Source organism: Oncorhynchus kisutch, linkage group LG2, assembly GCF_002021735.2.
Source record: "Oncorhynchus kisutch isolate 150728-3 linkage group LG2, Okis_V2, whole genome shotgun sequence".
In the NCBI taxonomy this organism is placed as follows: Eukaryota; Metazoa; Chordata; class Actinopteri; order Salmoniformes; family Salmonidae; genus Oncorhynchus; species Oncorhynchus kisutch.
The window spans coordinates 669,770-692,251 of NC_034175.2; the positions used below are offsets into that span (position 1 = coordinate 669,770).

General features: G+C 45.1%; 1 protein-coding gene across 2 annotated transcripts in view; it reads left to right on the forward strand.

The window, feature by feature from the left end:
- Positions 1 to 18,991, forward strand: part of LOC109877502 (collagen alpha-1(VI) chain-like) — a 38,253-nt gene extending 19,262 nt beyond the window's left edge. Inside the window, exons 24-35 of one of the 2 annotated variants that reach the window (XM_031836499.1) lie at positions 997 to 1,032; positions 3,294 to 3,356; positions 3,506 to 3,571; positions 3,753 to 3,788; positions 4,231 to 4,267; positions 15,753 to 15,761; positions 16,296 to 16,429; positions 16,515 to 16,621; positions 16,720 to 16,906; positions 17,100 to 17,271; positions 17,549 to 17,578; positions 17,738 to 18,991. In XM_031836499.1, the coding sequence (XP_031692359.1) occupies positions 997 to 1,032; positions 3,294 to 3,356; positions 3,506 to 3,571; positions 3,753 to 3,788; positions 4,231 to 4,267; positions 15,753 to 15,761; positions 16,296 to 16,429; positions 16,515 to 16,621; positions 16,720 to 16,906; positions 17,100 to 17,271; positions 17,549 to 17,578; positions 17,738 to 18,345 (1,485 nt within the window). In that variant the 3' untranslated portion in view covers positions 18,346 to 18,991. Of the gene's footprint in view, positions 1 to 116; positions 153 to 996; positions 1,033 to 3,293; positions 3,357 to 3,505; positions 3,572 to 3,752; positions 3,789 to 4,230; positions 4,268 to 15,752; positions 15,762 to 16,295; positions 16,430 to 16,514; positions 16,622 to 16,719; positions 16,907 to 17,099; positions 17,272 to 17,548; positions 17,579 to 17,737 lie in introns of both variants that reach the window. The other variant, XM_031836498.1, reaches the window with a different exon arrangement.
- Positions 18,992 to 22,482: the final 3,491 nt, after the last annotated feature.

Below are 22,482 nucleotides of genomic sequence, written 5' to 3' on the forward strand. Positions count from 1 at the left end.
AAGTAGGCATTCATGTTTTGATTCTTAGTTACAAGTATGATTTATCAACATTGTCTGGACAAAGTGTCCATGGACCTCATTTGCCTATTTCAGATTTTTCTTTCATCTTCTTACAGGGATACCCTGGTCTGAGAGGACCTGCAGGTTTAAAGGTCTGTCTGTCTGTCTGTCTCTACATCTCTCTCTATCTATATACCCAGGTCTGAGAGGACCTGCAGGTTTAAAGGTCTGTCTGTCTGTCTGTCTCTACATCTCTCTCTATCTATATACCCAGGTCTGAGAGGACCTGCAGGTTTAAAGGTCTGTCTGTCTGTCTCTACATCTCTCTCTATCTATCTATATACCCAGGTCTGAGAGGACCTGCAGGTTTAAAGGTCTGTCTGTCTGTCTGTCTCTACATCTCTCTCTATCTATATACCCAGGTCTGAGAGGACCTGCAGGTTTAAAGGTCTGTCTGTCTGTCTGTCTCTACATCTCTCTCTATCTATATACCCAGGTCTGAGAGGACCTGCAGGTTTAAAGGTCTGTCTGTCTGTCTCTACATCTCTCTCTATCTATACACCCTGGTCTGAGAGGACCTGCAGGTTTAAAGGTCTGTGTCTCTCTGTCTGTCTGTCTGTCTGTCTGTCTGTCTGTCTGTCTGTCTGTCTGTCTGTCTGTCTGTCTGTCTGTCTGTCTGTCTGTCTGTCTGTCTGTCTGTCTGTCTGTCTGTCTGTCTGTCTGTCTGTCTGTCTGTCTGTCTGTCTGTCTGTCTGTCTGTCTGTCTGTCTGTCTGTCTGTCTGTCTGTCTGTCTGTCTGTCTGTCTGTCTGTCTGTCTGTCTGTCTGTCTGTCTGTCTGTCTGTCTGTCTGTCTGTCTGTCTGTCTGTCTGTCTGTCTGTCTGTGTCTGTGTCTGTGTCTGTGTCTGTGTCTGTGTCTGTCTGTCTCTATATCTATCTCTATCTATATACCCAGGTCTGAGAGGACCTGCAGGTTTAAAGGTCTGTCTGTCTGTCTGGATACCCTGGTCTGAGAGGACCTGCAGGTTTAAAGGTCTGTCTGTCTGTCTGTCTGTCTGTCTGTCTGTCTGTCTGTCTGTCTGTCTGTCTGTCTGTCTGTCTGTCTGTCTGTCTGTCTGTCTGTCTGGATACCCTGGTGTGAGAGGACCTGCAGCTTTAAAGGTCTGTCTGTCTGTCTGGATACCCTGGTGTGAGAGGACCTGCAGGTTTAAAGGTCTGTCTGTCTGTCTGTCTCTCTGGATACCCAGATCTGAGAGGACCTGCAGGTTTAAAGGTCTGTGTCTGTCTGTCTGTCTGTCTGGATACCCTGGTCTGAGAGGAACTGCAGGTTTAAAGGTCTGTCTGTCTGTCTGGATACCCTGGTCTGAGAGGACCTTTCGACAAATCTGACCACGACTCAATTTTGTTGCTCCCAGCCTATAAACTAAAACAGGAAACGCCCGTGCTCAGGTCTGTTCAACGCTGGTCCGACAAAATCTGATTCCACGCTTCAAGATTGCTTTTATTATGTGGACTGGGATATGTTCCAGATAGCCTCAGACAACAACATTGATGTATACGCTGATTCGGTGAGCGAGTTTATTACCAAGTGCATCGGTGATATTGTACCCACGGTGACTATTAAAACCTTCCCCAACCAGAAACCGTGGATTGATGGCAGCATTCACGCAAAACTGAAAGCGCAAACCACTGCTTTTAATCATGGCAAGGCGACCGGAAACATGACCAAATACAAACAGTGTAGCTATTCCCTCCGCAAGGCAATCAAACAAGCTAAGCGCCAGTATAGAGACAAAGTGGAGTCGCAATTCAATGGCTTAGACATGAGACATATGTGGCAGGGTCTACAGTCAATCATGGATGACAAAAAGAAAACCAGCCCCGTCGCGGACACCGACGTCTTGCTCCCAGACAAACTAAACAACTTCTTTGCTCGCTTTGAGGACAATACAGTGCCACTGACACGGCCCGCTACCAAAACCTGCATACTCTCCTTCACCGCAGCCAATGTGAGTAAAACATTTAAACGTGCTAACCCCTGCAAGGCTGCTGGCCCAGATGGCATCCCTAGCCGTGTCCTCAGAGCATGCGCAGATCAGCTGGCTGGTGTGTTTACGGACATATTCAATCAATCCTTATCCCAGTCTGCTGTTCCCACATGCTTCAAGAGGGCCACCATTATTCCTGTTCCCAAGAAAGCGAAGGTAACTGAGCTATATTACTATCGCCCCGTAGCACTCACTTCCATCATGAAGTGCTTTGAGAGACTAGTCAAGAATCATATCACCTCCACCCTACCTGACACCCTAGACCCACTCCAATTTGCTTACCACCCCAATAGATCCACAGACTACGCAATCACACTGCACATTGCCCTAACCCATCTGGACAAGAGGAATACCTATGTAAGAATGCTGTTCACCCTGGGTCTCGACCCCGCCCTGTGCAACTGGGTCCTGGACTTTCTGATGGGCCTCCCCCAGGGGGTTAGGGTAGGAAACAACATCTCCACCCTGCTGATCCTCAACACTTGGTCTCCACAACGGTGCATTCTCAGCCCTCTCCTGTACTCCCTGTTCACCCATGACTGCGTGGCCATGCACGCCTCCAACTCAATCATCAAGTTTGCAGACGACACTACAGTGGTAGGCTTGATTACCAACATGATGAGACGGTCTACTGGGAGGAGGTGAGGGCCCTCGGATTGTGATGTCAGGAAAATAACCTCACAGTCAACATCAACAAAACTAAGGAGATGATTGTGGACTTCAGGAAACAGCAGAGGGAGTACCCCCCTATCCACATCGACGGGACAGTAGTGGAGAAGGTGGAAAGTTTTAAGTTCCTCGGCGTACACATCACAGACAAACTGAATTGGTCCACCCACACAGACAGCGTGGTGAAGAAGGCGCAACAGCGTGGCTGCTGCCAACATACTGACTCAAATCTATAGCCACTTTAATAATTAAAAATTGGATGTAATAAATGTATCACTAGTCACTTTAAACAATGCCACTTTATATAATGTTTACATACATTATATAAACATACATGTACTCTATTCCATCTACTGCATCTTGCCTATGCCGTTTGGCCATCGCCCATCCATATATTTATATGACATATTCTTATTCATTCCCTTACACTTGTGTGCATAAGGTAGTTATTGTGAAATTGTTGGATTACTTGTTAGATATTACTGCACGGTCGGAACTAGAAGCACAAGCCACTAACCGTCTCTGTCTCTCTCTGTCTCTCTCTGTCTCTCTCTGTCTGTCTCTCTCTCTCTCATAGGGCATCAGGGGTTTCACAGGGCTGAAGGGTGATGTCGGCCTGCCAGGTGAACGCGGTGATGATGTAAGTTGACCTTAGATTAAAGAGTTCAGCACTGTCCACTGCCACCAAAGGGCTAAACCAGGTCCATTGTAATCTCCGTATGGTATAAATTGCCTAGCATAGCTAATACCTGTTTACTCATTCATACTCCTTCCTTATTGATTCCACAGAATGACCAGCCAGGTCGGGGAGGACTCCAGGGGCCAAAAGGATACCCTGGTCTCACAGGAGAGAATGTAAGTTCCACAACAACATTGAGTTCACAGTAAATATTACAGAACCACAGCTCTGAATACATAGGTAACATATTTTTCGACTTTTATTATGACCTATGCTGTATGAATATGTTAAGTAGTACCTACTAAGTACCAACGAAAACCGGCTATCTGACTCATGGCTTCATGTCCTTCCCAACAGGGATCACCAGGCCCAGTGGGCCATCCGGGGGCAGACGTGAGTAACTCTTAAATAATGGAGCAATTGTGGGTGATGGGAAGGAGCCAAAGTCCAACACACTTTTCATCACTGTGTGTGTGATGGGGGAGTGCAGGAATAAGAGTTGAGGAAGGTTGGGACTTGGAGCTCGTAGGGATGGGCGAGTGTAGGGTGGGCTGATTTGAGAAGGTTGGTCAGAGGTAAAAAAGTGACCTCTGTTCCTCAGTCACAGTGGGTGTGTCATCGTGATTTGTGTCAAACAGTTCAGCAGTCAACACTGCTTACACTGAATGACAACTGTGTATATTTCACTCCCGTAAATAAGTCACACGCACGCACACACGCACACACACGCACACGCACGCACGCACGCACATATATATATATATATATATATGGAAATGGACAGTCACAAGATTCTCCTAAATCTCCCTGTAATGCATTTATCTTCCTGTCTCAGGAATGTGAGATCCTGGAGGTCATTCAGAAACTCTGCTGTAAGTATATCGAGTGCTCAAAATTCAGTCATACTGGTTATTTTCCAGATGAACATTGTGCTGTGCCGAACATGTTCCTTTAGTGAAACATAAGTTTACTCAACATAGATTTAGAAGATGTATCAATGAGCCTGAACACAGTCCCAACCTCTACTGTTAGAAATGTACCCTGCACTAGTCATCTAAACATGTCTCCTTTAAAGATGACTAATACATATCTTCCTATCTTATCTTATCTTCCTAGCTAAACAGTTAATTTGAAGCATAATTTATACTGGGTTGAGTTTGGGACAAACTTTGTGAAAGAGATGCAAACGGACACACACGCAATCACTTAAACACACACACGCAGGAAGGCACACACACACACTCTCGAACACACTCAGCTACACACACACAGGCAATCACTTAAACACACACACGCAGGAAGGCACACACACACTCTCGAACACACTCAGCTACACACACACAGGCAATCACTTAAACACACACACGCAATCACTTAAACACACACAAGCAGGCAGGCACGCACACACATTCGAACACACACACGCAATCACTTAAACACACACGCAGGCAGGCACACACACACACTCGAACACACTCACTTACACACTCAATCACTTAAACACACACACGCAGGCACGCACACACACTCGAACACACTCACTTACACACACATATGCAGGCACACACACAGACATGAATTGTGGCGGCAGCTGTGGATGTAATGTAGCTATAAGAACTCTGTAGTTCGATGTTGGTTGTGTATGTTTGGAATGTGTGTTTTATTTTTTTTACAATTGCTAATAAGCGTTTACTTATACTTAAGATGATTAACTCTATAGACAGCAACACACCTACATCACACAATTAGCCAAATAGTACATTTTCTGCTCAAACCAAAATACAAATACAAACATTAAATACCAACTCTACATTTCAAAATGCAAAAAGAGATTCTCTACTGAACAAACACTAACTCTATCAAAGCACGGCAAACCCGACTCAATACAGTATCTAATCATTCTGTCAAAACACGTTTTCTATCCAAGAGGAACGTATAGTCAATCATAACACAATGACTTTCAAAATACTAACAGTTAATGGCATTACAAAAACTGCATTACTTTTCATGTTTCAGTTCTTCCTGCATACATTAGACAATATGAAATCCATTGTTTTTATAATTCAGTTTCCTCTTATTGTAAACCACTCTACATTTTTTGGTTGAGTGTCGATTGTGTGCCTTTTTGGCAACATACTATCTAAAAGTGAATGAGTGATCTTTACTTCATAGAATGTCAAGTAGAAACAAAGTAAGTGACAGAATTGCTGCAGTAAAAGCTTTATTAGCAACATGAAATTACTGCCAGTGATCAACAACACATCCAACATACATGACCTTTGGATCAACAACACATCCAACATACATGGCCTTTGGTTCAACAACACATCCAATATACATGACCTTTGGTTCAACAACACATCCAACATACATGGCCTTTGGATCAACAACACATCCAACATACATGGCCTTTGGATCAACAACACATCCAACACACATGGTCTTTGGATCAACAACACATCCAACACACATGGTCTTTGGATCAACAACACATCCAACACACATGGTCTTTGGATCAACAACACATCCAACATGCATGGCCTTTGGATCAACAACACATCCAACATACATGGCCTTTGGATCAACAACACATCCAACACACATGGTCTTTGGATCAACAACACATCCAACACACATGGTCTTTGGATCAACAACACATCCAACACACATGGTCTTTGGATCAACAACACATCCAACATGCATGGCCTTTGGTTCAACAACACATCCAACACACATGGTCTTTGGATCAACAACACATCCAACACACATGGTCTTTGGATCAACAACACATCCAACACACATGGTCTTTGGATCAACAACACATCCAACATACATGGTCTTTGGATCAACAACACATCCAACATACATGGTCTTTGGATCAACAACACATCCAACATACATGGTCTTTGGATCAACAACACATCCAACATACATGGTCTTTGGATCAACAACACATCCAACATACATGGTCTTTGGATCAACAACACATCCAACATACATGGTCTTTGGATCAACAACACATCCAACATACATGGTCTTTGGATCAACAACACATCCAACATACATGGTCTTTGGATCAACAACACATCCAACATACATGGTCTTTGGATCAACAACACATCCAACATACATGGCCTTTGGTTCAACAACACATCCAACATGCATGGCCTTTGGTTCAACAACACATCCAACATACATGGCCTTTGGTTCAACAACACATCCAACATACATGGCCTTTGGTTCAACAACACATCCAACATGCATGACCTTTGGTTCAACAACACATCCAACATACATGGCCTTTGGTTCAACAACACATCCAACATACATGGCCTTTGGATCAACAACACATCCAACATACATGGCCTTTGGTTCAACAACACCTCCAACATACATGACCTTTGGTTCAACAACACATCCAACACACATGGCCTTTGGTTCAACAACACATCCAACATACATGGCCTTTGGATCAACAACACATCCAACATACATGACCTTTGGTTCAACAACACATCCAACATGCATGGCCTTTAGATCAACAACACATCCAACATACATGGCCTTTGGTTCAACAACACATCCAACATGCATGGCCTTTGGTTCAACAACACATCCAACATACATGACCTTTGGTTCAACAACGCATCCAACATACATGGCCTTTGGATCAACAACACCTCCAACATACATGGCCTTTGGTTCAACAACACATCCAACATGCATGGCCTTTGGTTCAACAACACATCCAATATACATGGCCTTTGGTTCAACAACACATCCAATATACATGACCTTTGGATCAACAACACATCCAATATACAGTGCCTTGCGAAAGTATTCGGCCCCCTTGAACTTTGCGACCTTTTGCCACATTTCAGGCTTCAAACATAAAGCTATAAAACTGTATTTTTTTGTGAAGAATCAACAACAAGTGGGACACAATCATGAAGTGGAACGACATTTATTGGATATTTCAAACTTTTTTAACAAATCAAAAACTGAAAAATTGGGCGTGCAAAATTATTCAGCCCCTTTACTTTCAGTGCAGCAAACTCTCTCCAGAAGTTCAGTGAGGATCTCTGAATGATCCAATGTTGACCTAAATGACTAATGATGATAAATACAATCCACCTGTGTGTAATCAAGTCTCCGTATAAATGCACCTGCACTGTGATAGTCTCAGAGGTCCGTTAAAAGCGCAGAGAGCATCATGAAGAACAAGGAACACACCAGGCAGGTCCGAGATACTGTTGTGAAGAAGTTTAAAGCCGGATCTGGATACCAAAAGATTTCCCAAGCTTTAAACATCCCAAGGAGCACTGTGCAAGCGATAATATTGAAATGGAAGGAATATCAGACCACTGCAAATCTACCAAGACCTGGCCGTCCCTCTAAACTTTCAGCTCATACAAGGAGAAGACTGATCAGAGATGCAGCCAAGAGGCCCATGATCACTCTGGATGAACTGCAGAGATCTACAGCTGAGGTGGGAGACTCTGTCCATAGGACAACAATCAGTCGTATATTGCACAAATCTGGCCTTTATGGAAGAGTGGCAAGAAGAAAGCCATTTCTTAAAGATATCCATAAAAAGTGTTGTTTAAAGTTTGCCACAAGCCACCTGGGAGACACACCAAACATGTGGAAGAAGGTTCTCTGGTCAGATGAAACCAAAATGGAACTTTTTGGCAACAATGCAAAACGTTATGTTTGGCGTAAAAGCAACACAGCTCATCACCCTGAATACAGCATCCCCACTGTCAAACACGGTGGTGGCAGCATCATGGTTTGGGCCTGCTTTTCTTCAGCAGGGACAGGGAAGATGGTTACAATTGATGGGAAGATGGATGGAGCCAAATACAGGACCATTCTGGAAGAAAACCTGATGGAGTCTGCAAAAGACCTGAGACTGGGACGGAGATTTGTCTTCCAACAAGACAACGATCCAAAACATAAAGCAAAATCTACAATGGAATGGTTCAAAAATAAACATATCCTGGTGTTAGAATGGCCAAGTCAAAGTCCAGACCTGAATCCAATCGAGAATCTTTGGAAAGAACTGAAAACTGCTGTTCACAAATGCTCTCCATACAACCTCACTGAGCTCGAGCTGTTTTGCAAGGAGGAATGGGAAAAAATTTCAGTCTCTCGATGTGCAAAACTGATAGAGACATACCCCAAGCGACTTACAGCTGTAATCGCAGCAAAAGGTGGCGCTACAAAGTATTAACTTAAGGGAGCTGAATAATTTTGCACGCCCAATTTTTCTGTTTTTGATTTGTTAAAAAAGTTTGAAATATCCAATAAATGTCGTTCCACTTCATGATTGTGTCCCACTTGTTGTTGATTCTTCACAAAAAAATACAGTTTTATATCTTTATGTTTGAAGCCTGAAATGTGGCAAAAGGTCGCAAAGTTCAAGGGGGCCGAATACTTTCGCAAGGCACTGTACATGGCCTTTGGTTCAACAACACATCCAACATGCATGACCTTTGGTTCAACAACACATCCAATATACATGGCCTTTGGTTCAACAACACATCCAATATACATGACCTTTGGTTCAACAACACATCCAATATACATGACCTTTGGATCAACAACACATCCAACATACATGGCCTTTGGTTCAACAACACATCCAACATACATGACCTTTGGTTCAACAACACATCCAACATACATGGCCTTTGGTTCAACAACACATCCAACATACATGACCTTTGGTTCAACAACACATCCAACATACATGGCCTTTGGTTCAACAACACATCCAACATGCATGGCCTTTGGTTCAACAACACATCCAACATACATGGCCTTTGGTTCAACAACACATCCAACACACATGGCCTTTGGTTCAACAACACATCCAACATGCATGGCCTTTGGTTCAACAACACATCCAACATACATGGCCTTTGGTTCAACAACACATTCAACACACATGGCCTTTGGTTCAACAACACATCCAACATACATGACCTTTGGTTCAACAACACATCCAACATACATGGCCTTTGGTTCAACAACACCTCCAACATACATGGCCTTTGGTTCAACAACACCTCCAACATACATTACCTTTGGTTCAACAACACATCCAACATACATGGCCTTTGGTTCAACAACATATCCAACATACATGGTCTTTGGTTCAACAACACCTCCAACATACATGGCCTTTGGTTCAACAACACCTCCAACATACATGACCTTTGGTTCAACAACACATCCAACATACATGACCTTTGGTTCAACAACACCTCCAACATACATGGCCTTTGGTTCAACAACACCTCCAACATACATGACCTTTGGTTCAACAACACATCCAACATACATGACCTTTGGTTCAACAACACATCCAACATACATGGCCTTTGGTTCAACAACACCTCCAACATACATGGCCTTTGGTTCAACAACACCTCCAACATACATGGCCTTTGGTTCAACAACACCTCCAACATACATGGCCTTTGGTTCAACAACACATCCAACATACATGACCTTTGGCTCAACAACACATCCAACATACATGACCTTTGGTTCAACAACACCTCCAACATACATGGCCTTTGGTTCAACAACACATCCACCATACATGGCCTTTGGTTCAACAACACATCCAACATACATGGCCTTTGGTTCAACAACACATCCAACACACATGACCTTTGGTTCAACAACACATCCAACATACATGACCTTTGGTTCAACAACACATCCAACATACATGGCCTTTGGTTCAACAACACATCCAACATACATGGCCTTTGGTTCAACAACACATCCAACATACATGGCCTTTGGTTCAACAACACATCCAACATACATGGCCTTTGGTTCAACAACACATCCAACATACATGACCTTTGGTTCAACAACACATCCAACATAAATGGCCTTTGGTTCAACAACACATCCAACATACATGACCTTTGGTTCAACAACACATCCAACATACATGACCTTTGGTTCAACAACACATCCAACATACATGGCCTTTGGTTCAACAACACCTCCAACATACATGGCCTTTGGTTCAACAACACATCCAACATACATGGCCTTTGGTTCAACAACACATCCAACACACATGGCCTTTGGTTCAACAACACATCCAACATACATGGCCTTTGGTTCAACAACACATCCAACATACATGACCTTTGGTTCAACAACACATCCAACATACATGGCCTTTGGTTCAACAACACATCCAACATACATGACCTTTGGTTCAACAACACATCCAACATACATGGCCTTTGGTTCAACAACACATCCAACATACATGGCCTTTGGTTCAACAACACATCCAACATACATGGCCTTTGGTTCAACAACACCTCCAACATACATGGCCTTTGGTTCCAACTGTGTAAAAATAAAACACATTTACAGTAAAAAAGGCACAGAAGGGAAAAACAGTAAAATGCCCCGTTCTGTTCTAATCTATACCATCTTCAGCATTTGGCCACATGTTCTCGTCCACATCACATCTTATATCGTCTCTCGCTATGCACCTTGGATAGTAACGCTTGGCCTGCCTTATCCACCCCTGGCAGTCTTCAGCTGAGATGTCTGCACCTTGGATAGAAACACTTGGCCTGCCTCATCCACCCCTGACAGTCTTCAGCTGAGATGTCTCTGCACCTTGGATAGAAACGCTTGGCCTGCCTCATGCACCCCTGGCAGTCTTCAGCTCAGATGTCTCTGCAACTTGGATAGAAACGCTTGTCATGTCTCATCCACCCCTGGCAGTCTTCAGCTGAAAAGTCTCTGCACCTTGGATAGAAACACTTGGCCTGCCTCATCCACCCCTGGCAGTCTTCAGCTGAGATGTCTCTGCACCTTGGATAGAAACGCTTGGCCTGCCTCATCCACCCCTGGCAGTCTTCAGCTGAGATGTCTCTGCACCTTGGATAGAAACGCTTGGCCTGCCTCATCCACCCCTGGCAGTCTTCAGCTGAGATGTCTCTGCACCTTGGATAGAAACGCTTGGCCTGCCTCATCCACCCCTGGCAGTCTTCAGCTGAGATGTCTCTGCACCTTGGATAGAAACGCTTGGCCTGCCTCATCCACCCCTGGCAGTCTTCAGCTGAGATGTCTCTGCACCTTGGATAGAAACACTTGGCCTGCCTCATCCACCCCTGGCAGTCTTCAGCTGAGATGTCTCTGCACCTTGGATAGAAACGCTTGGCCTGCCTCATCCACCCCTGGCAGTCTTCAGCTGAGATGTCTCTGCAGCCAGCATCCATTGCATCCAGGAGGGACATTTGGTCATTTCAATTTGTAATATATTTAATTAACCTTTATTTAACTAGGCAAGTCAGTTAGGAACAAATTCTTATTTACAATGACGACCAACCAAAAGGCCTCCTGCGGGGACGGGGGCTGGGATTAACAAAAGAAAAAGAAAAAGAAATATAGGAAAAAACACACATCACGACGAGACAACAAAACACTACATAAAGAGAGCCCTAAGACAACAACATAGCAAGGCAGCAACACATGGTAGCAGCACAAAACATGGTACAAATGTTATTGGGCACAGACAACAGCACAAAGGGCAAGGAGGTAGAGACAACAATACATCACGCAAAGCAGCCACAAACTGTCAGTAAGATTGTTACTGATTGAGTCTTTGAATGAAGAGATTGAGATAAAACTGTCCCGTTTGAGTGTTTGTTGCAGCTCGTTCCAGTCGCTAGCTGCAGCGAACTGAAAAGACGAGAGACCCAGGGATGTGTGTGCTTTGGGGACCTTTAACAGAATGTGACTGTCAGAACGGGGGTTGTATGTGGAGGATGAGGGCTGCAGTATATATCTCAGATAGGGGGGAGTGAGGCCTAAGAGGGTTTTATGAACAAGCATCAACCAGTGGGTCTTGCGACGGGTATACAGAATTGACCAGTTTACAGAGGAGTATAGAGTGCAGTGATGTGTCCTATAAGGAGCATTGGTGGCAAATCTGATGGCCGAATGGTAAAGCACATCTAGCCACTCGAGAGCACCCTTACCTGCCGATCTATAAATTATGTCTCCGTAATCTAGCATGGGTAGGATGGTCATCTGAGTCAGGGTTAGTTTGGGTGAAAGATGAGTGATTACGATAGAGGAAATCAAGTCTAGATTGAACTTTAGTCTGCAGCTTTGATATGTGCTGATATGTGCTGATTACCAACAACGACGAGACGGCCTACAGGGAGGAGGTGAGGGCCCTCGGAGTGTGGTGTCAGGAAAATAATCTCAACAAAACTAAGGAGATGATTGTAGACTTCAGGAAACAGCAGAGGGAACACCCCCCTATCCACATCGATGGAACAGTAGTGGAGAGGGTAGCAAGTTTTAAGTTCCTCGGCATACACATCACAGACAAACTGAATTGGTCCACTCACACAGACAGCATCGTGAAGAAGGCGCAGCAGCGCCTCTTCAACCTCAGGAGGCTGAAGAAATTCGGCTTGTCACCAAAAGCACTCACAAACTTCTACAGATGCACAATCGAGAGCATCCTGGCGGGCTGTATCACCGCCTGGTACGGCAACTGCTCCGCCCTCAACCGTAAGGCTCTCCAGAGGGTAGTGAGGTCTGCACAACGCATCACCGGGGGCAAACTACCTGCCCTCCAGGACACTTACACCAGGACATCAACCACCTGAGCCACTGCCTGTTCACCCCGCTATCATCCAGAAGGCGAGGTCAGTACAGGTGCATCAAAGCTGGGACCGAGAGACTGAAAAACAGCTTCTATCTCAAGGCCATCAGACTGTTAAACAGCCACCACTAACATTGAGTGGCTGCTGCCAACACACTGACACTGACACTGACTCAACTCCAGCCACTTTAATAATGGGAATTGATGGGAAATGATGTAAATATATCACTAGCCACTTTAAACAATGCTACCTTATATAATGTTACTTACCCTACATTATTCATCTCATATGCATACGTATATACTGTACTCTATATCATCGACTGCATCCTTATGTAATACATGTATCACTAGCCACTTTAACTATGCCACTTTGTTTACATATTCATCTCATATGTATATACTGTACTCGATACCATCTACTGTATCTTGCCTATGCTGCTCTGTACCATCACTCATTCATATATCCTTATGTACATATTCTTTATCCCCTTACACTGTGTATAAGACAGTAGTTTTGGAATTGTTAGTTAGATTACTTGTTGGTTATTACTGCATGGTCGGAACTAGAAGCACAAGCATTTCGCTACACTCGCATTAACATCTGCTAACCATGTGTATGTGACAAATAAAATTGGATTGGATTTGATTTGATTTGAGAGAAGGACAATGTACCATCTAGCCATACTCCCAAGTACTTGTATGAGGTGACTACCTCAAGCTCTAAACCCTCAGAGGTAGTAATCACACCTGTGGGGAGACGGCATTTTTCTTACCAAACCACATTTGTTTGGAGGTGTTCAGAACCAGGTTAATGTTGGAGAAATCTTGTTGGACACTAAGAAAGCTTTGTTGTAGAGCATTTAACACAAAATCCGGGGAGGGGCCAGCTGAGTATAAGACTGTATCATCTGCATATAAATGGAGGAGAGAGCTTCCTACTGCCTGAGCTATGTTGTTGATGTAAATTGAGAAGAGAGTGGGGCCTAGGATTGAGCCTTGGGGTACTTCCTTGGTGACAGACAGTGGCTGAGACAGCAGATTTTCTGACTTTATACACTGCACTCTTTAAGAGAGATAGTTAGCAAACCAGGCCAAACACCCCTCAGAGACACCAATACTCCCAAGAATGGAATGATCTACCATATCAAAGCTTTGGCCAAGTCAATAAAAATAGCAGTACAACATTGCTTAGAATCAAGGGCAATGGTGGCATCATTGAGGACCTTTAATGTTACCGTGATACATCCATAACCTGAGCAGAAACCAGATTGCATGCCAGAGCGAATACTGAAGACATCAAGAAAGTCAGTCAGTTGATTATTGACAAGTTTTTCCAACACTTTTGATAAACAGGGCAAAATAGAAATAGGCCTATAACAGTTAGGATCAGCTTGATCTCCCCCTTTAAATAAAGAACAAACCGTGGTTGCCTTCCAAGCAAGGGGAACCTCCCCAGAAAGGTTAAAAAGGTTGGAGATAGGCTTGGCGATGATAGGGGTAGCAACCTTAAATAAGAAAGGGTCTAAACCATCTGACCTAGGTGTTTTTTTTAGGTCAAGTTTCAGGAGCTTCTTTAGCACCTCAGACTCAGTGACTGCCTGCAGGGAGAAACTTTGTTGCAGGGCAGAGGAAAAAGAGGGAGAAGCATCGGGGATAGTCACATTAGAAGGGGTGGGAGATGAGGAAATGTTGGACGGGCAAGGAGGCGTGGCTGAGTCAAATAGGAATCCCGACCTAACGAAGTGGTGATTAAAGAGCTCAGCCATGTGCTTACTGTCAGTAACAACCACATCATCAACTTTAAGGAACATGGGCAGCTGTGAGGAGGAGGGTTTATTCTCCAGGTCTTTAACCGTTCTCCAGAACTTCTTGGGGCTAGACCCACAGAGAGAGAACTGCTCCTTAAAGTAACTAACATTGGCCTTCCGGATAGCCTGAGTGCACTTATTTCTCATTTGCTTGAATGAGTATGTGTGTTCCGAGACGTTCACCAAATGCAATTCTTGAGGTGGAGTAACTCTGCAAGATCACGGTCATGTGGCCGTTGATCATACACTTTCCACCTCCAGGCAGAAAATAATTGCTCAGTGTTTCCTCCCTCCTGTTCCCTTTCTGCTTCTGGCACCAGTTGTTTGTGGAGGTCATCTCAAAACAGAAGAAGGAGCTCAGTGTTGTAGGGACCAATCTGGCATTTCTGCAGGACCGAACCAGAGAGATTGCAGGACACATTGTGATATTTGCTCCTCTCTGACCCGGGACATCAACGGTGGCCATTTTCCCGATGACCTTTCTTCCCCACAGACGTGTTTTTCCCAGGTTAAACCCTGCCTCGTCTACATAAATGACGTTCATTTCTGGCATACTGTGTGCAAGCATTTATAAATAAGACAAGAAAGATCCCTCATTATGGTATTGGGTAAGCTTGTATGTAAAGAAAGTGTAAGCATTTTAGAAACGTGTTAATTGACTGAATATTCTGTGAAAACAACATGAATTGTGTTATTGGCATGGTCCACAACAGACAGATGTTGTGCTAATCGTGTTTAGGGTTTTGAAAATGTGACTACAGATAGGACAAAAGGATGTTAGCGATTGTAAAAAAACAAAACTGTAAATGATGGGGCTGTGATTAAGATATCAATCAGGGTGGATCTTGATGTAATGTCTTTGTTTTTCTCTTGTAGCATGCTGTGGTAAGTTCCTGGACCCTTACAAAGTTTTAGCGCTTAACAGTTACACATGGCATTATTTTACATCCTTGCATGACCTTCAGTTTCAATTTTCAAGATTCAATTTCACTCTGTATGCCAGTGAGAGACTCAGAGAGGCACCAAATTACATCCACAGCATGTATTGTAAATAGTCACAAATATACAGATGTACGATCTTAATTTGAGACAGTTTGCTACAGCAAGGAAATAATCCTGCAGCAACAGGGAATGTGATTTATTATGTGGATTATAGTTAACTGGGATTTTTTTGTAGGAGTTGATACATTTTTCATTAGGGCAAATCAAGTCTGACATTATAAAGTGTAAATTACAAACTTTAGAAGCCTTTTTAAACCTCGAACACACTACAAGTTTGCATTTCCTGCCGTGCAGGACATTTTTCAGCAACAAAAGAGTGATCAAATGAAGATCCTTCATCTGTACTATTCATATGGTGTATGATGCTCAGAATATATCATGATATAATTATAATGACAATGTAACTGGCATTCACAGTGTGTGAGTGTGGTCCGGTGAAGCTACTCTTTGTACTGGACAGTTCAGAGAGTGTTGGGCTGCAGAACTTCACCCTGGAAAAAGAGTTTATAATTCGAATCATCAACAAGATGACCAAGTTCAGCAAAGACAAGGTGGGTGAACATTGGTCCTGACTTCCCTGGTTGAGAGAGGGGCCTTAACTAAATGTTGTTTCACTGTGTGTGTTTCTGTTTGCAGAAGGAGCTAGGATCACGAGTGGGTGTAGTTCAGTACAGCCATGACAGCACCCAGGAGCTGGTATCTATGGAGGACCCCAAGATCACCACAGTAGCACAGCTCAAAAGGTCCGACCAGATAAGAGTCAAAAGTCCAAAGTACAGCAGTTACCTGATATCAGTTGACTGACTGACTAACTGTTGTGTTTGATGTCCCATACTTGCAGCTCGGTGAGAAAGATGCGCTGGATTGCCGGTGGTACGTACACGGGAGAGGCGCTGGATTTTGCCCGGCAGGCATTCGGCAGCTCCCAGCTGGACCGGAAGGTGGCCATAGTCTTGACAGACGGACGGTCGGACACCCGCCGGGACGCCAAACCGCTGTCCTCCCTCTGCTCTGTGCCCAATATAAGGGTGAGGGATGTCAATGGGACTGGGCAATGGGATGGGGGAGAGTGGGCTGCAGGACATGTATAGGTTGGGGGTGAAAAGATGATGTCAGGACCAAGGGTTAATTTCATTAGACATAAAGAGAACCATCTCTCTCTCCTCCAAGTCTGCCATTTTGTGGCAAAGCCTCAGTATGTCCTCCATCTTGGCTCCTCAGGTGGTGGGCATTGGCATAGGTGACATCTTCAGACGGGCGTCCTACGGCACCATGCTGGAGGAGATCACCTGTCTGGGCACAGCCTCACATGGACTCTACCTGAAGATTACAGACCACGTGCAACTGCTGGAGGACTCCTTGTTCAACAACGTTACTGGCTATATCTGCCAAGGTAGACTGTGTACAGGCTAGCTCTAATTTACAATATCTGGAGCTAGCTACATCTGCCAAGGTAGTCTATGTACAGGCTAGCCCTAATTTACAATATCTGGAGCTAGCTACATCTGCCAAGGTAGTCTATGTACAGGCTAGCCCTAATTTACAATATCTGGAGCTAGCTACATCTGCCAAGGTAGTCTATGTACAGGCTAGCCCTAATTTACAATATCAGGAGCTAGCTACATGCTATGTTCCAATGCTCTCAACTAAGGTCTGTGTTGTGTTTACAGATAAGAAATGTCCTGATTACACCTGTCCAGGTAAGACTGCTCCTCTCCCTTGTTTTTATGGTTACAGTTTCCTATGCATTACAATACGTTATTTTTAGCATTCAGCCTAGTACTGCAATTTAAAGATTTAGTGGAATGTATGTAAATGTATCTGAACTGCTGTTCTAAAATAGTCTACTCTTCCTCCAGCCAACTTCCAGGAAGCTACAGACATAGTCTTCATGTTGGACGGCTCCTCCAGTGTGGGCCAGGCCAACTTCTACAGAGCCAGAGAGTTTGTTGAGAACATGGCCGCCAGGCTGCTGTCACAGAACTGGGGAGGGCTGCTCCGCCTCTCCGTCATGCAGTACAGCGATGGGCAGCAGCAGAGAGTGGAGGTGCCCTTCACTGCCAAGGTTGAGGATGTGCTAGCGGGGCTAGCAGCTACGCTCTACATGGACGGGGCCACCGACTTACCAGCTGCCCTGGCCTTCCTGACCTCCACCCTCCAGAGGGAGGGCCGCTCTGCTGTCCCCAGGAAAGTGGTGGTGTTCACGGACGGCAGGTCTGTGGCCTCTGCCCGGGCTGCTATCCCCAGAGCCGCCGCCGCCGCTCTGGCAGAGAACACACAGCTGCTGGCCGTCACTGTGGGCGAGGGCTTTGACGAGGCGGGCGTGTGCCAGCTGGTGACGGGACAGGCGAACGGGTTTGATTACCGCGTCGTGGATAGTCGTGTCCACCGAGTGGCGCTGTACAGTGACCTGGCCAGACGGGTGGTCATGCAGAGCCTGGCTAGAAAGCTCTCTAAAGCTCTCTGAAGCCCTGTAAAGCTCTCTGAAGCTATGTAAAGCTCTCTGAAGCTCTGTAAAGCTCTCTGAAGCCCTGTAAAGCTCTCTGAAGTTCTCTGAAGTTCTCTAAAGCTCTCTAAAGCTATGTAAAGCTCTCTAAAGCTCTCTGAAGCCCTGTAAAGCTCTCTGAAGTTCTCTGAAGTTCTCTAAAGCTATGTAAAGCTCTCTAAAGCTCTCTGAAGCCCTGTAACGCTCTCTGAAGCTCTCCAAAGCTCTCTGAAGCTATGTAAAGCTCTGTAAAGCTCTCTGAAGCTCTGTAAAGCTCTCTGAAGCCCTGTAACGCTCTCTGAAGCTCTCTAAGGCTCTCTGAAGCTCTCCAAAGCTCTCTGGAGCTCTCTAACGCTCTTAAAGACCTCCCTACTACTGAACTGTCTATGAATTGTTCTGTTGTGCCATGTATTAGGCCATTAAGAAATTAGATATGGTGCACATTTTATACTTTTGTGTTTTCCTTCTGCCTTTGAGGGCCTCCTGCTTTTCATGTGAAATAAAATGAATATGTTTGTCATAAGAAGCACTTGGGTAGATTAATAAACGTTACGCTGTAAGTTTGGTGATAAGATGAACAGTTTTCAGTTTTCTTTTGAGATCTTGACAAATAAAATATTGGACAAACTAACTAGCTAATTCTGAATACAATACAATCTATTATTTTCAAATATATGCAGGGCCATTTAGTTAAAGAATTACCCAGACATGCCAATAAAATGCACTAGAGGGCAGTGTTGGAGTGTTGAGAAAATAGGGCTGAGTAGCGGAGCTCTAACACACACTTGGAAAATACTGCTATTCTGTTCTACATAGTGATTAGTGATAGTTTGCCACGTTCGTTATAAGGATCGGACCAAGGCACAGCGCGAATAGAGTTCCACATATATGTAATCAACTGAAACTCACCGAAACAAATCAACAAATTACCAAACGAAACGCTACTAGTGTGCACACAGGCACCTAATTGTAGACAAGATCCCACAAACACCAAAGGGAAATGGCTACCTAAATATGATCCTCAATCAGAGACAATGATAAACAGCTGCCACTGATTGGGAACCATATCAGGCCACCATAGACATACAAATCACCTAGACCTACAAAAACCCTAGACATACAAAAACTAGCGTACCCACCCTAGTCACACCCTGACCTAACCAAAATATAAAGAAAACAGAGATATCTCAGGTCAGGGCGTGACATAGTTGTTGTAGAAGGACCTTTAACAGATCGGTCCAAAAAGACACTAGGCTTCCCTTGTACTCCGTACTTCTCTGAGGGTGTTGGGCTACTGACCTCAGGATGTACCCAACTTCAGCACCATGGACAGAGTTAGAAATTCAGCTGTTTGAAATCCCAGATGCCAATCAGTGTACTCATTAATTCCCTTATGAAATAGCATGTATTTAGTATATCTGGCTCCAACTGTACTCTGAGAATAATAAGAAGCAGGGATCATGAAAACGTTTTATTTTATATAGCTATGTTTTGTTACTGTGAAAATGAATCTGTAATGAAAAAAGGGATAATGATCTCAGTGACTGTAATGATCAGTGGGTTCCTCTATCTCAGAAAGCCACTTCTGAATCTCACTGCTCTTCTTCTCTGTCTCCTCACTGCTCTTGTTCCTCAGCTCCTCACTGCTCTTCTTCTCTGTCTCCTCACTGCTCTTGTTCCTCAGCTCCTCTGCCACCCTATTTCCTGCTGAGAAGCGATTGACTCTCTTGGCTGTGGTCTCCAGAGAGATCACCTGTATCCTCTTCATGTCGTTCCTGCAGCGCAGCTCCTTCAGCTTCCTGTAATAAACCCTGCAGCTGAAGCCCTCCGTAAAGCCCAGGGTGATGTGTGTCTGCAGAGAGGACAGGCTGGGGTAGTACCACAAGCAGCTGGCACACTTATACAGCAGTTCCCCATTGAACTTCTCCAGGGCAGAGGAGGCTCTGAGGAAGCAGAAGTTCAGGCGGTCTGTGTAAGAAGTTCAGGCGGAGCCCACAGTTGGGCTCCACTGACCTACTGCCTCCCTTCCTCGCCGTGTGTCTGTAGGAGATGTCTGCTGGCTTCAGGGGAGGGCAGAGAGTGTGAGGTGTTTTGGAGCCAAGTATACTAGGGGGTTCTGCTGCTCTTAATGCCTGAGCATGAGAAGGACTCCACTGGGTACCTGGTGTTAGAGAAAGAATAGGGTCCTGCTGTCCCGCTATGGCAATCCTGATTCATATTTACTGTAAATCAAATGGGATGTAAATAAATATGTCATGATAGTGCTACGTTTGCCAGAAATACTTCAGAGCGCTTACCCGTTCTCTTCCTTAGCCTTTCAGTGACAAAAGGTTCTCTTAAGAAAACGTGTGAGGACTTCATTTTTTACAATAAATGGATCATGGAACCATGGAATAGAACCTAGCTAAGAAAATGGGTCAAGTGGTTTTACAAATGTTCTAGAATGGATTGGAATTCCAAATTCCAAAAGCAATGATGTCATAATGATCTCTTTGTGTATGATGATGAACTTCAATTCATTCATGGTTCTGGAGATTAGTAATAATAATATAAAATGTATTTAACTGTTATAGTGCTATTCATTACATAAATACACCTCAAAGCGATGCAAAGCAACAACAACAAAAAACAAGCAATTTAAAAACAATCAACATCATTAATCATCATGAGTATATTGACATCAAGAGACTGAAGAATTATTAAAATGCTTTAGTTTAATTTATTAGGATCCCCATTAGCTAGCTACTGCACATGTAGCAGCAATTTTTCCTGGTGTCTGTCACACCCTGACCATAGTTTGCTTTGTATGTTTCTATGTTTTGTTTGGTTAGGGTGTGATCTGAGTGGGCATTCTATGTTGGATGTCTAGTTTGTCTGTTTCTGTGTTTGGGCCTGATATGGTTCTCAATCAGAGGCAGGTGTTAGTCATTGTCTCTGATTGGGAACCATATTTAGGTAGCCTGTTTTGTGTTGGGTTTGGTGGGTGGTTGTTTCCTGTCTTTGTGTTTGTTGCACCAGATAGGGCTGTTTGGGTTTTGCTACGTTTATTTTTTGTATTATGTTCATGTTGAGTTTGGTCCGCCTCTCCTTCCCAGGAGGAAAGCCGTTACAGAACCACCCACCACAACAGGACCAAGCGGCGTGGCCGAAGAATCAAGACTCTTGGACATGGGAGGAAATCCTCGACGGGAGAGAACCCTGGGCAAAGCAAGGGGAGTGTAGCCGCCCCAAGGTGCAGCAGGAGAAGCGGCAGCAAGGCGGAGAGGCGCTGGTATGAGGAGGCAGCATGGCGGTGTGGATGGAAGCCCGAGAGTCAGCCCCAAAAATGTCTTGGGGGGAGGCACACAGGGAGTATGGCATAGCCCGGTGCGGTACATACCAGCTCCTCGTATCGGCCGGGCTAGAGTGGGCATCGAGCCAAGTGCCTTGAAGCCGGCTCTACGCATCTGGTCTCCAGTGCGTCTCCTTGGGCCGGCATACATGGCACCAGCCTTGCGCATGGTGTCCCCGGTTCGCCTGCACAGCCCGGTGCGGGCTATTCCACCTTGCCGCACTGGCAGGGCGACCGAGATCATTCAACCAGGTAAGGTTGGGCAGGCTCGGTGCTCAAGAGCTCCAGTGTGCCTGCACGGTCACGTCTATCCAGTACCACCTCCACGCACCAGCCCTCCGGTGGCAGCTCCCCGCTCTCGCCCTGAGGTGCGTGTCCTCGGCCCAGTACCACCAGTGCCGGCACCACGCACCAGGCCTACAGTGCACCTCGCCTGTCCAGCGCTGCCAGAGCCTTCCTCTCCAGCGCTGCTAGAGTCTCCCGTCTGTCCAGAGCTGCCAGAGTCTCCCGTCTGTCCAGATCTGCCAGAGTCTCCCGTCTGTCCAGAGCTGCCAGAGTCTCCCGTCTGTCCAGAGCTGCCAGAGTCGCCCGTCTGTCATGAGCCGACAGAGTCGCCCGTCTGTCATGAGCCACCAGTCTCCCGTCTGTCATGAGCCGCCAGAGTCTCCCGTCTGTCATGAGCCGCCAGAGTCTCCCGTCTGTCATGAGCCGCCAGAGTCTCCCGTCTGTCATGAGCCGCCAGAGTCTCCCGTCTGTCATGAGCCGCCAGAGTCTCCCGTCTGTCATGA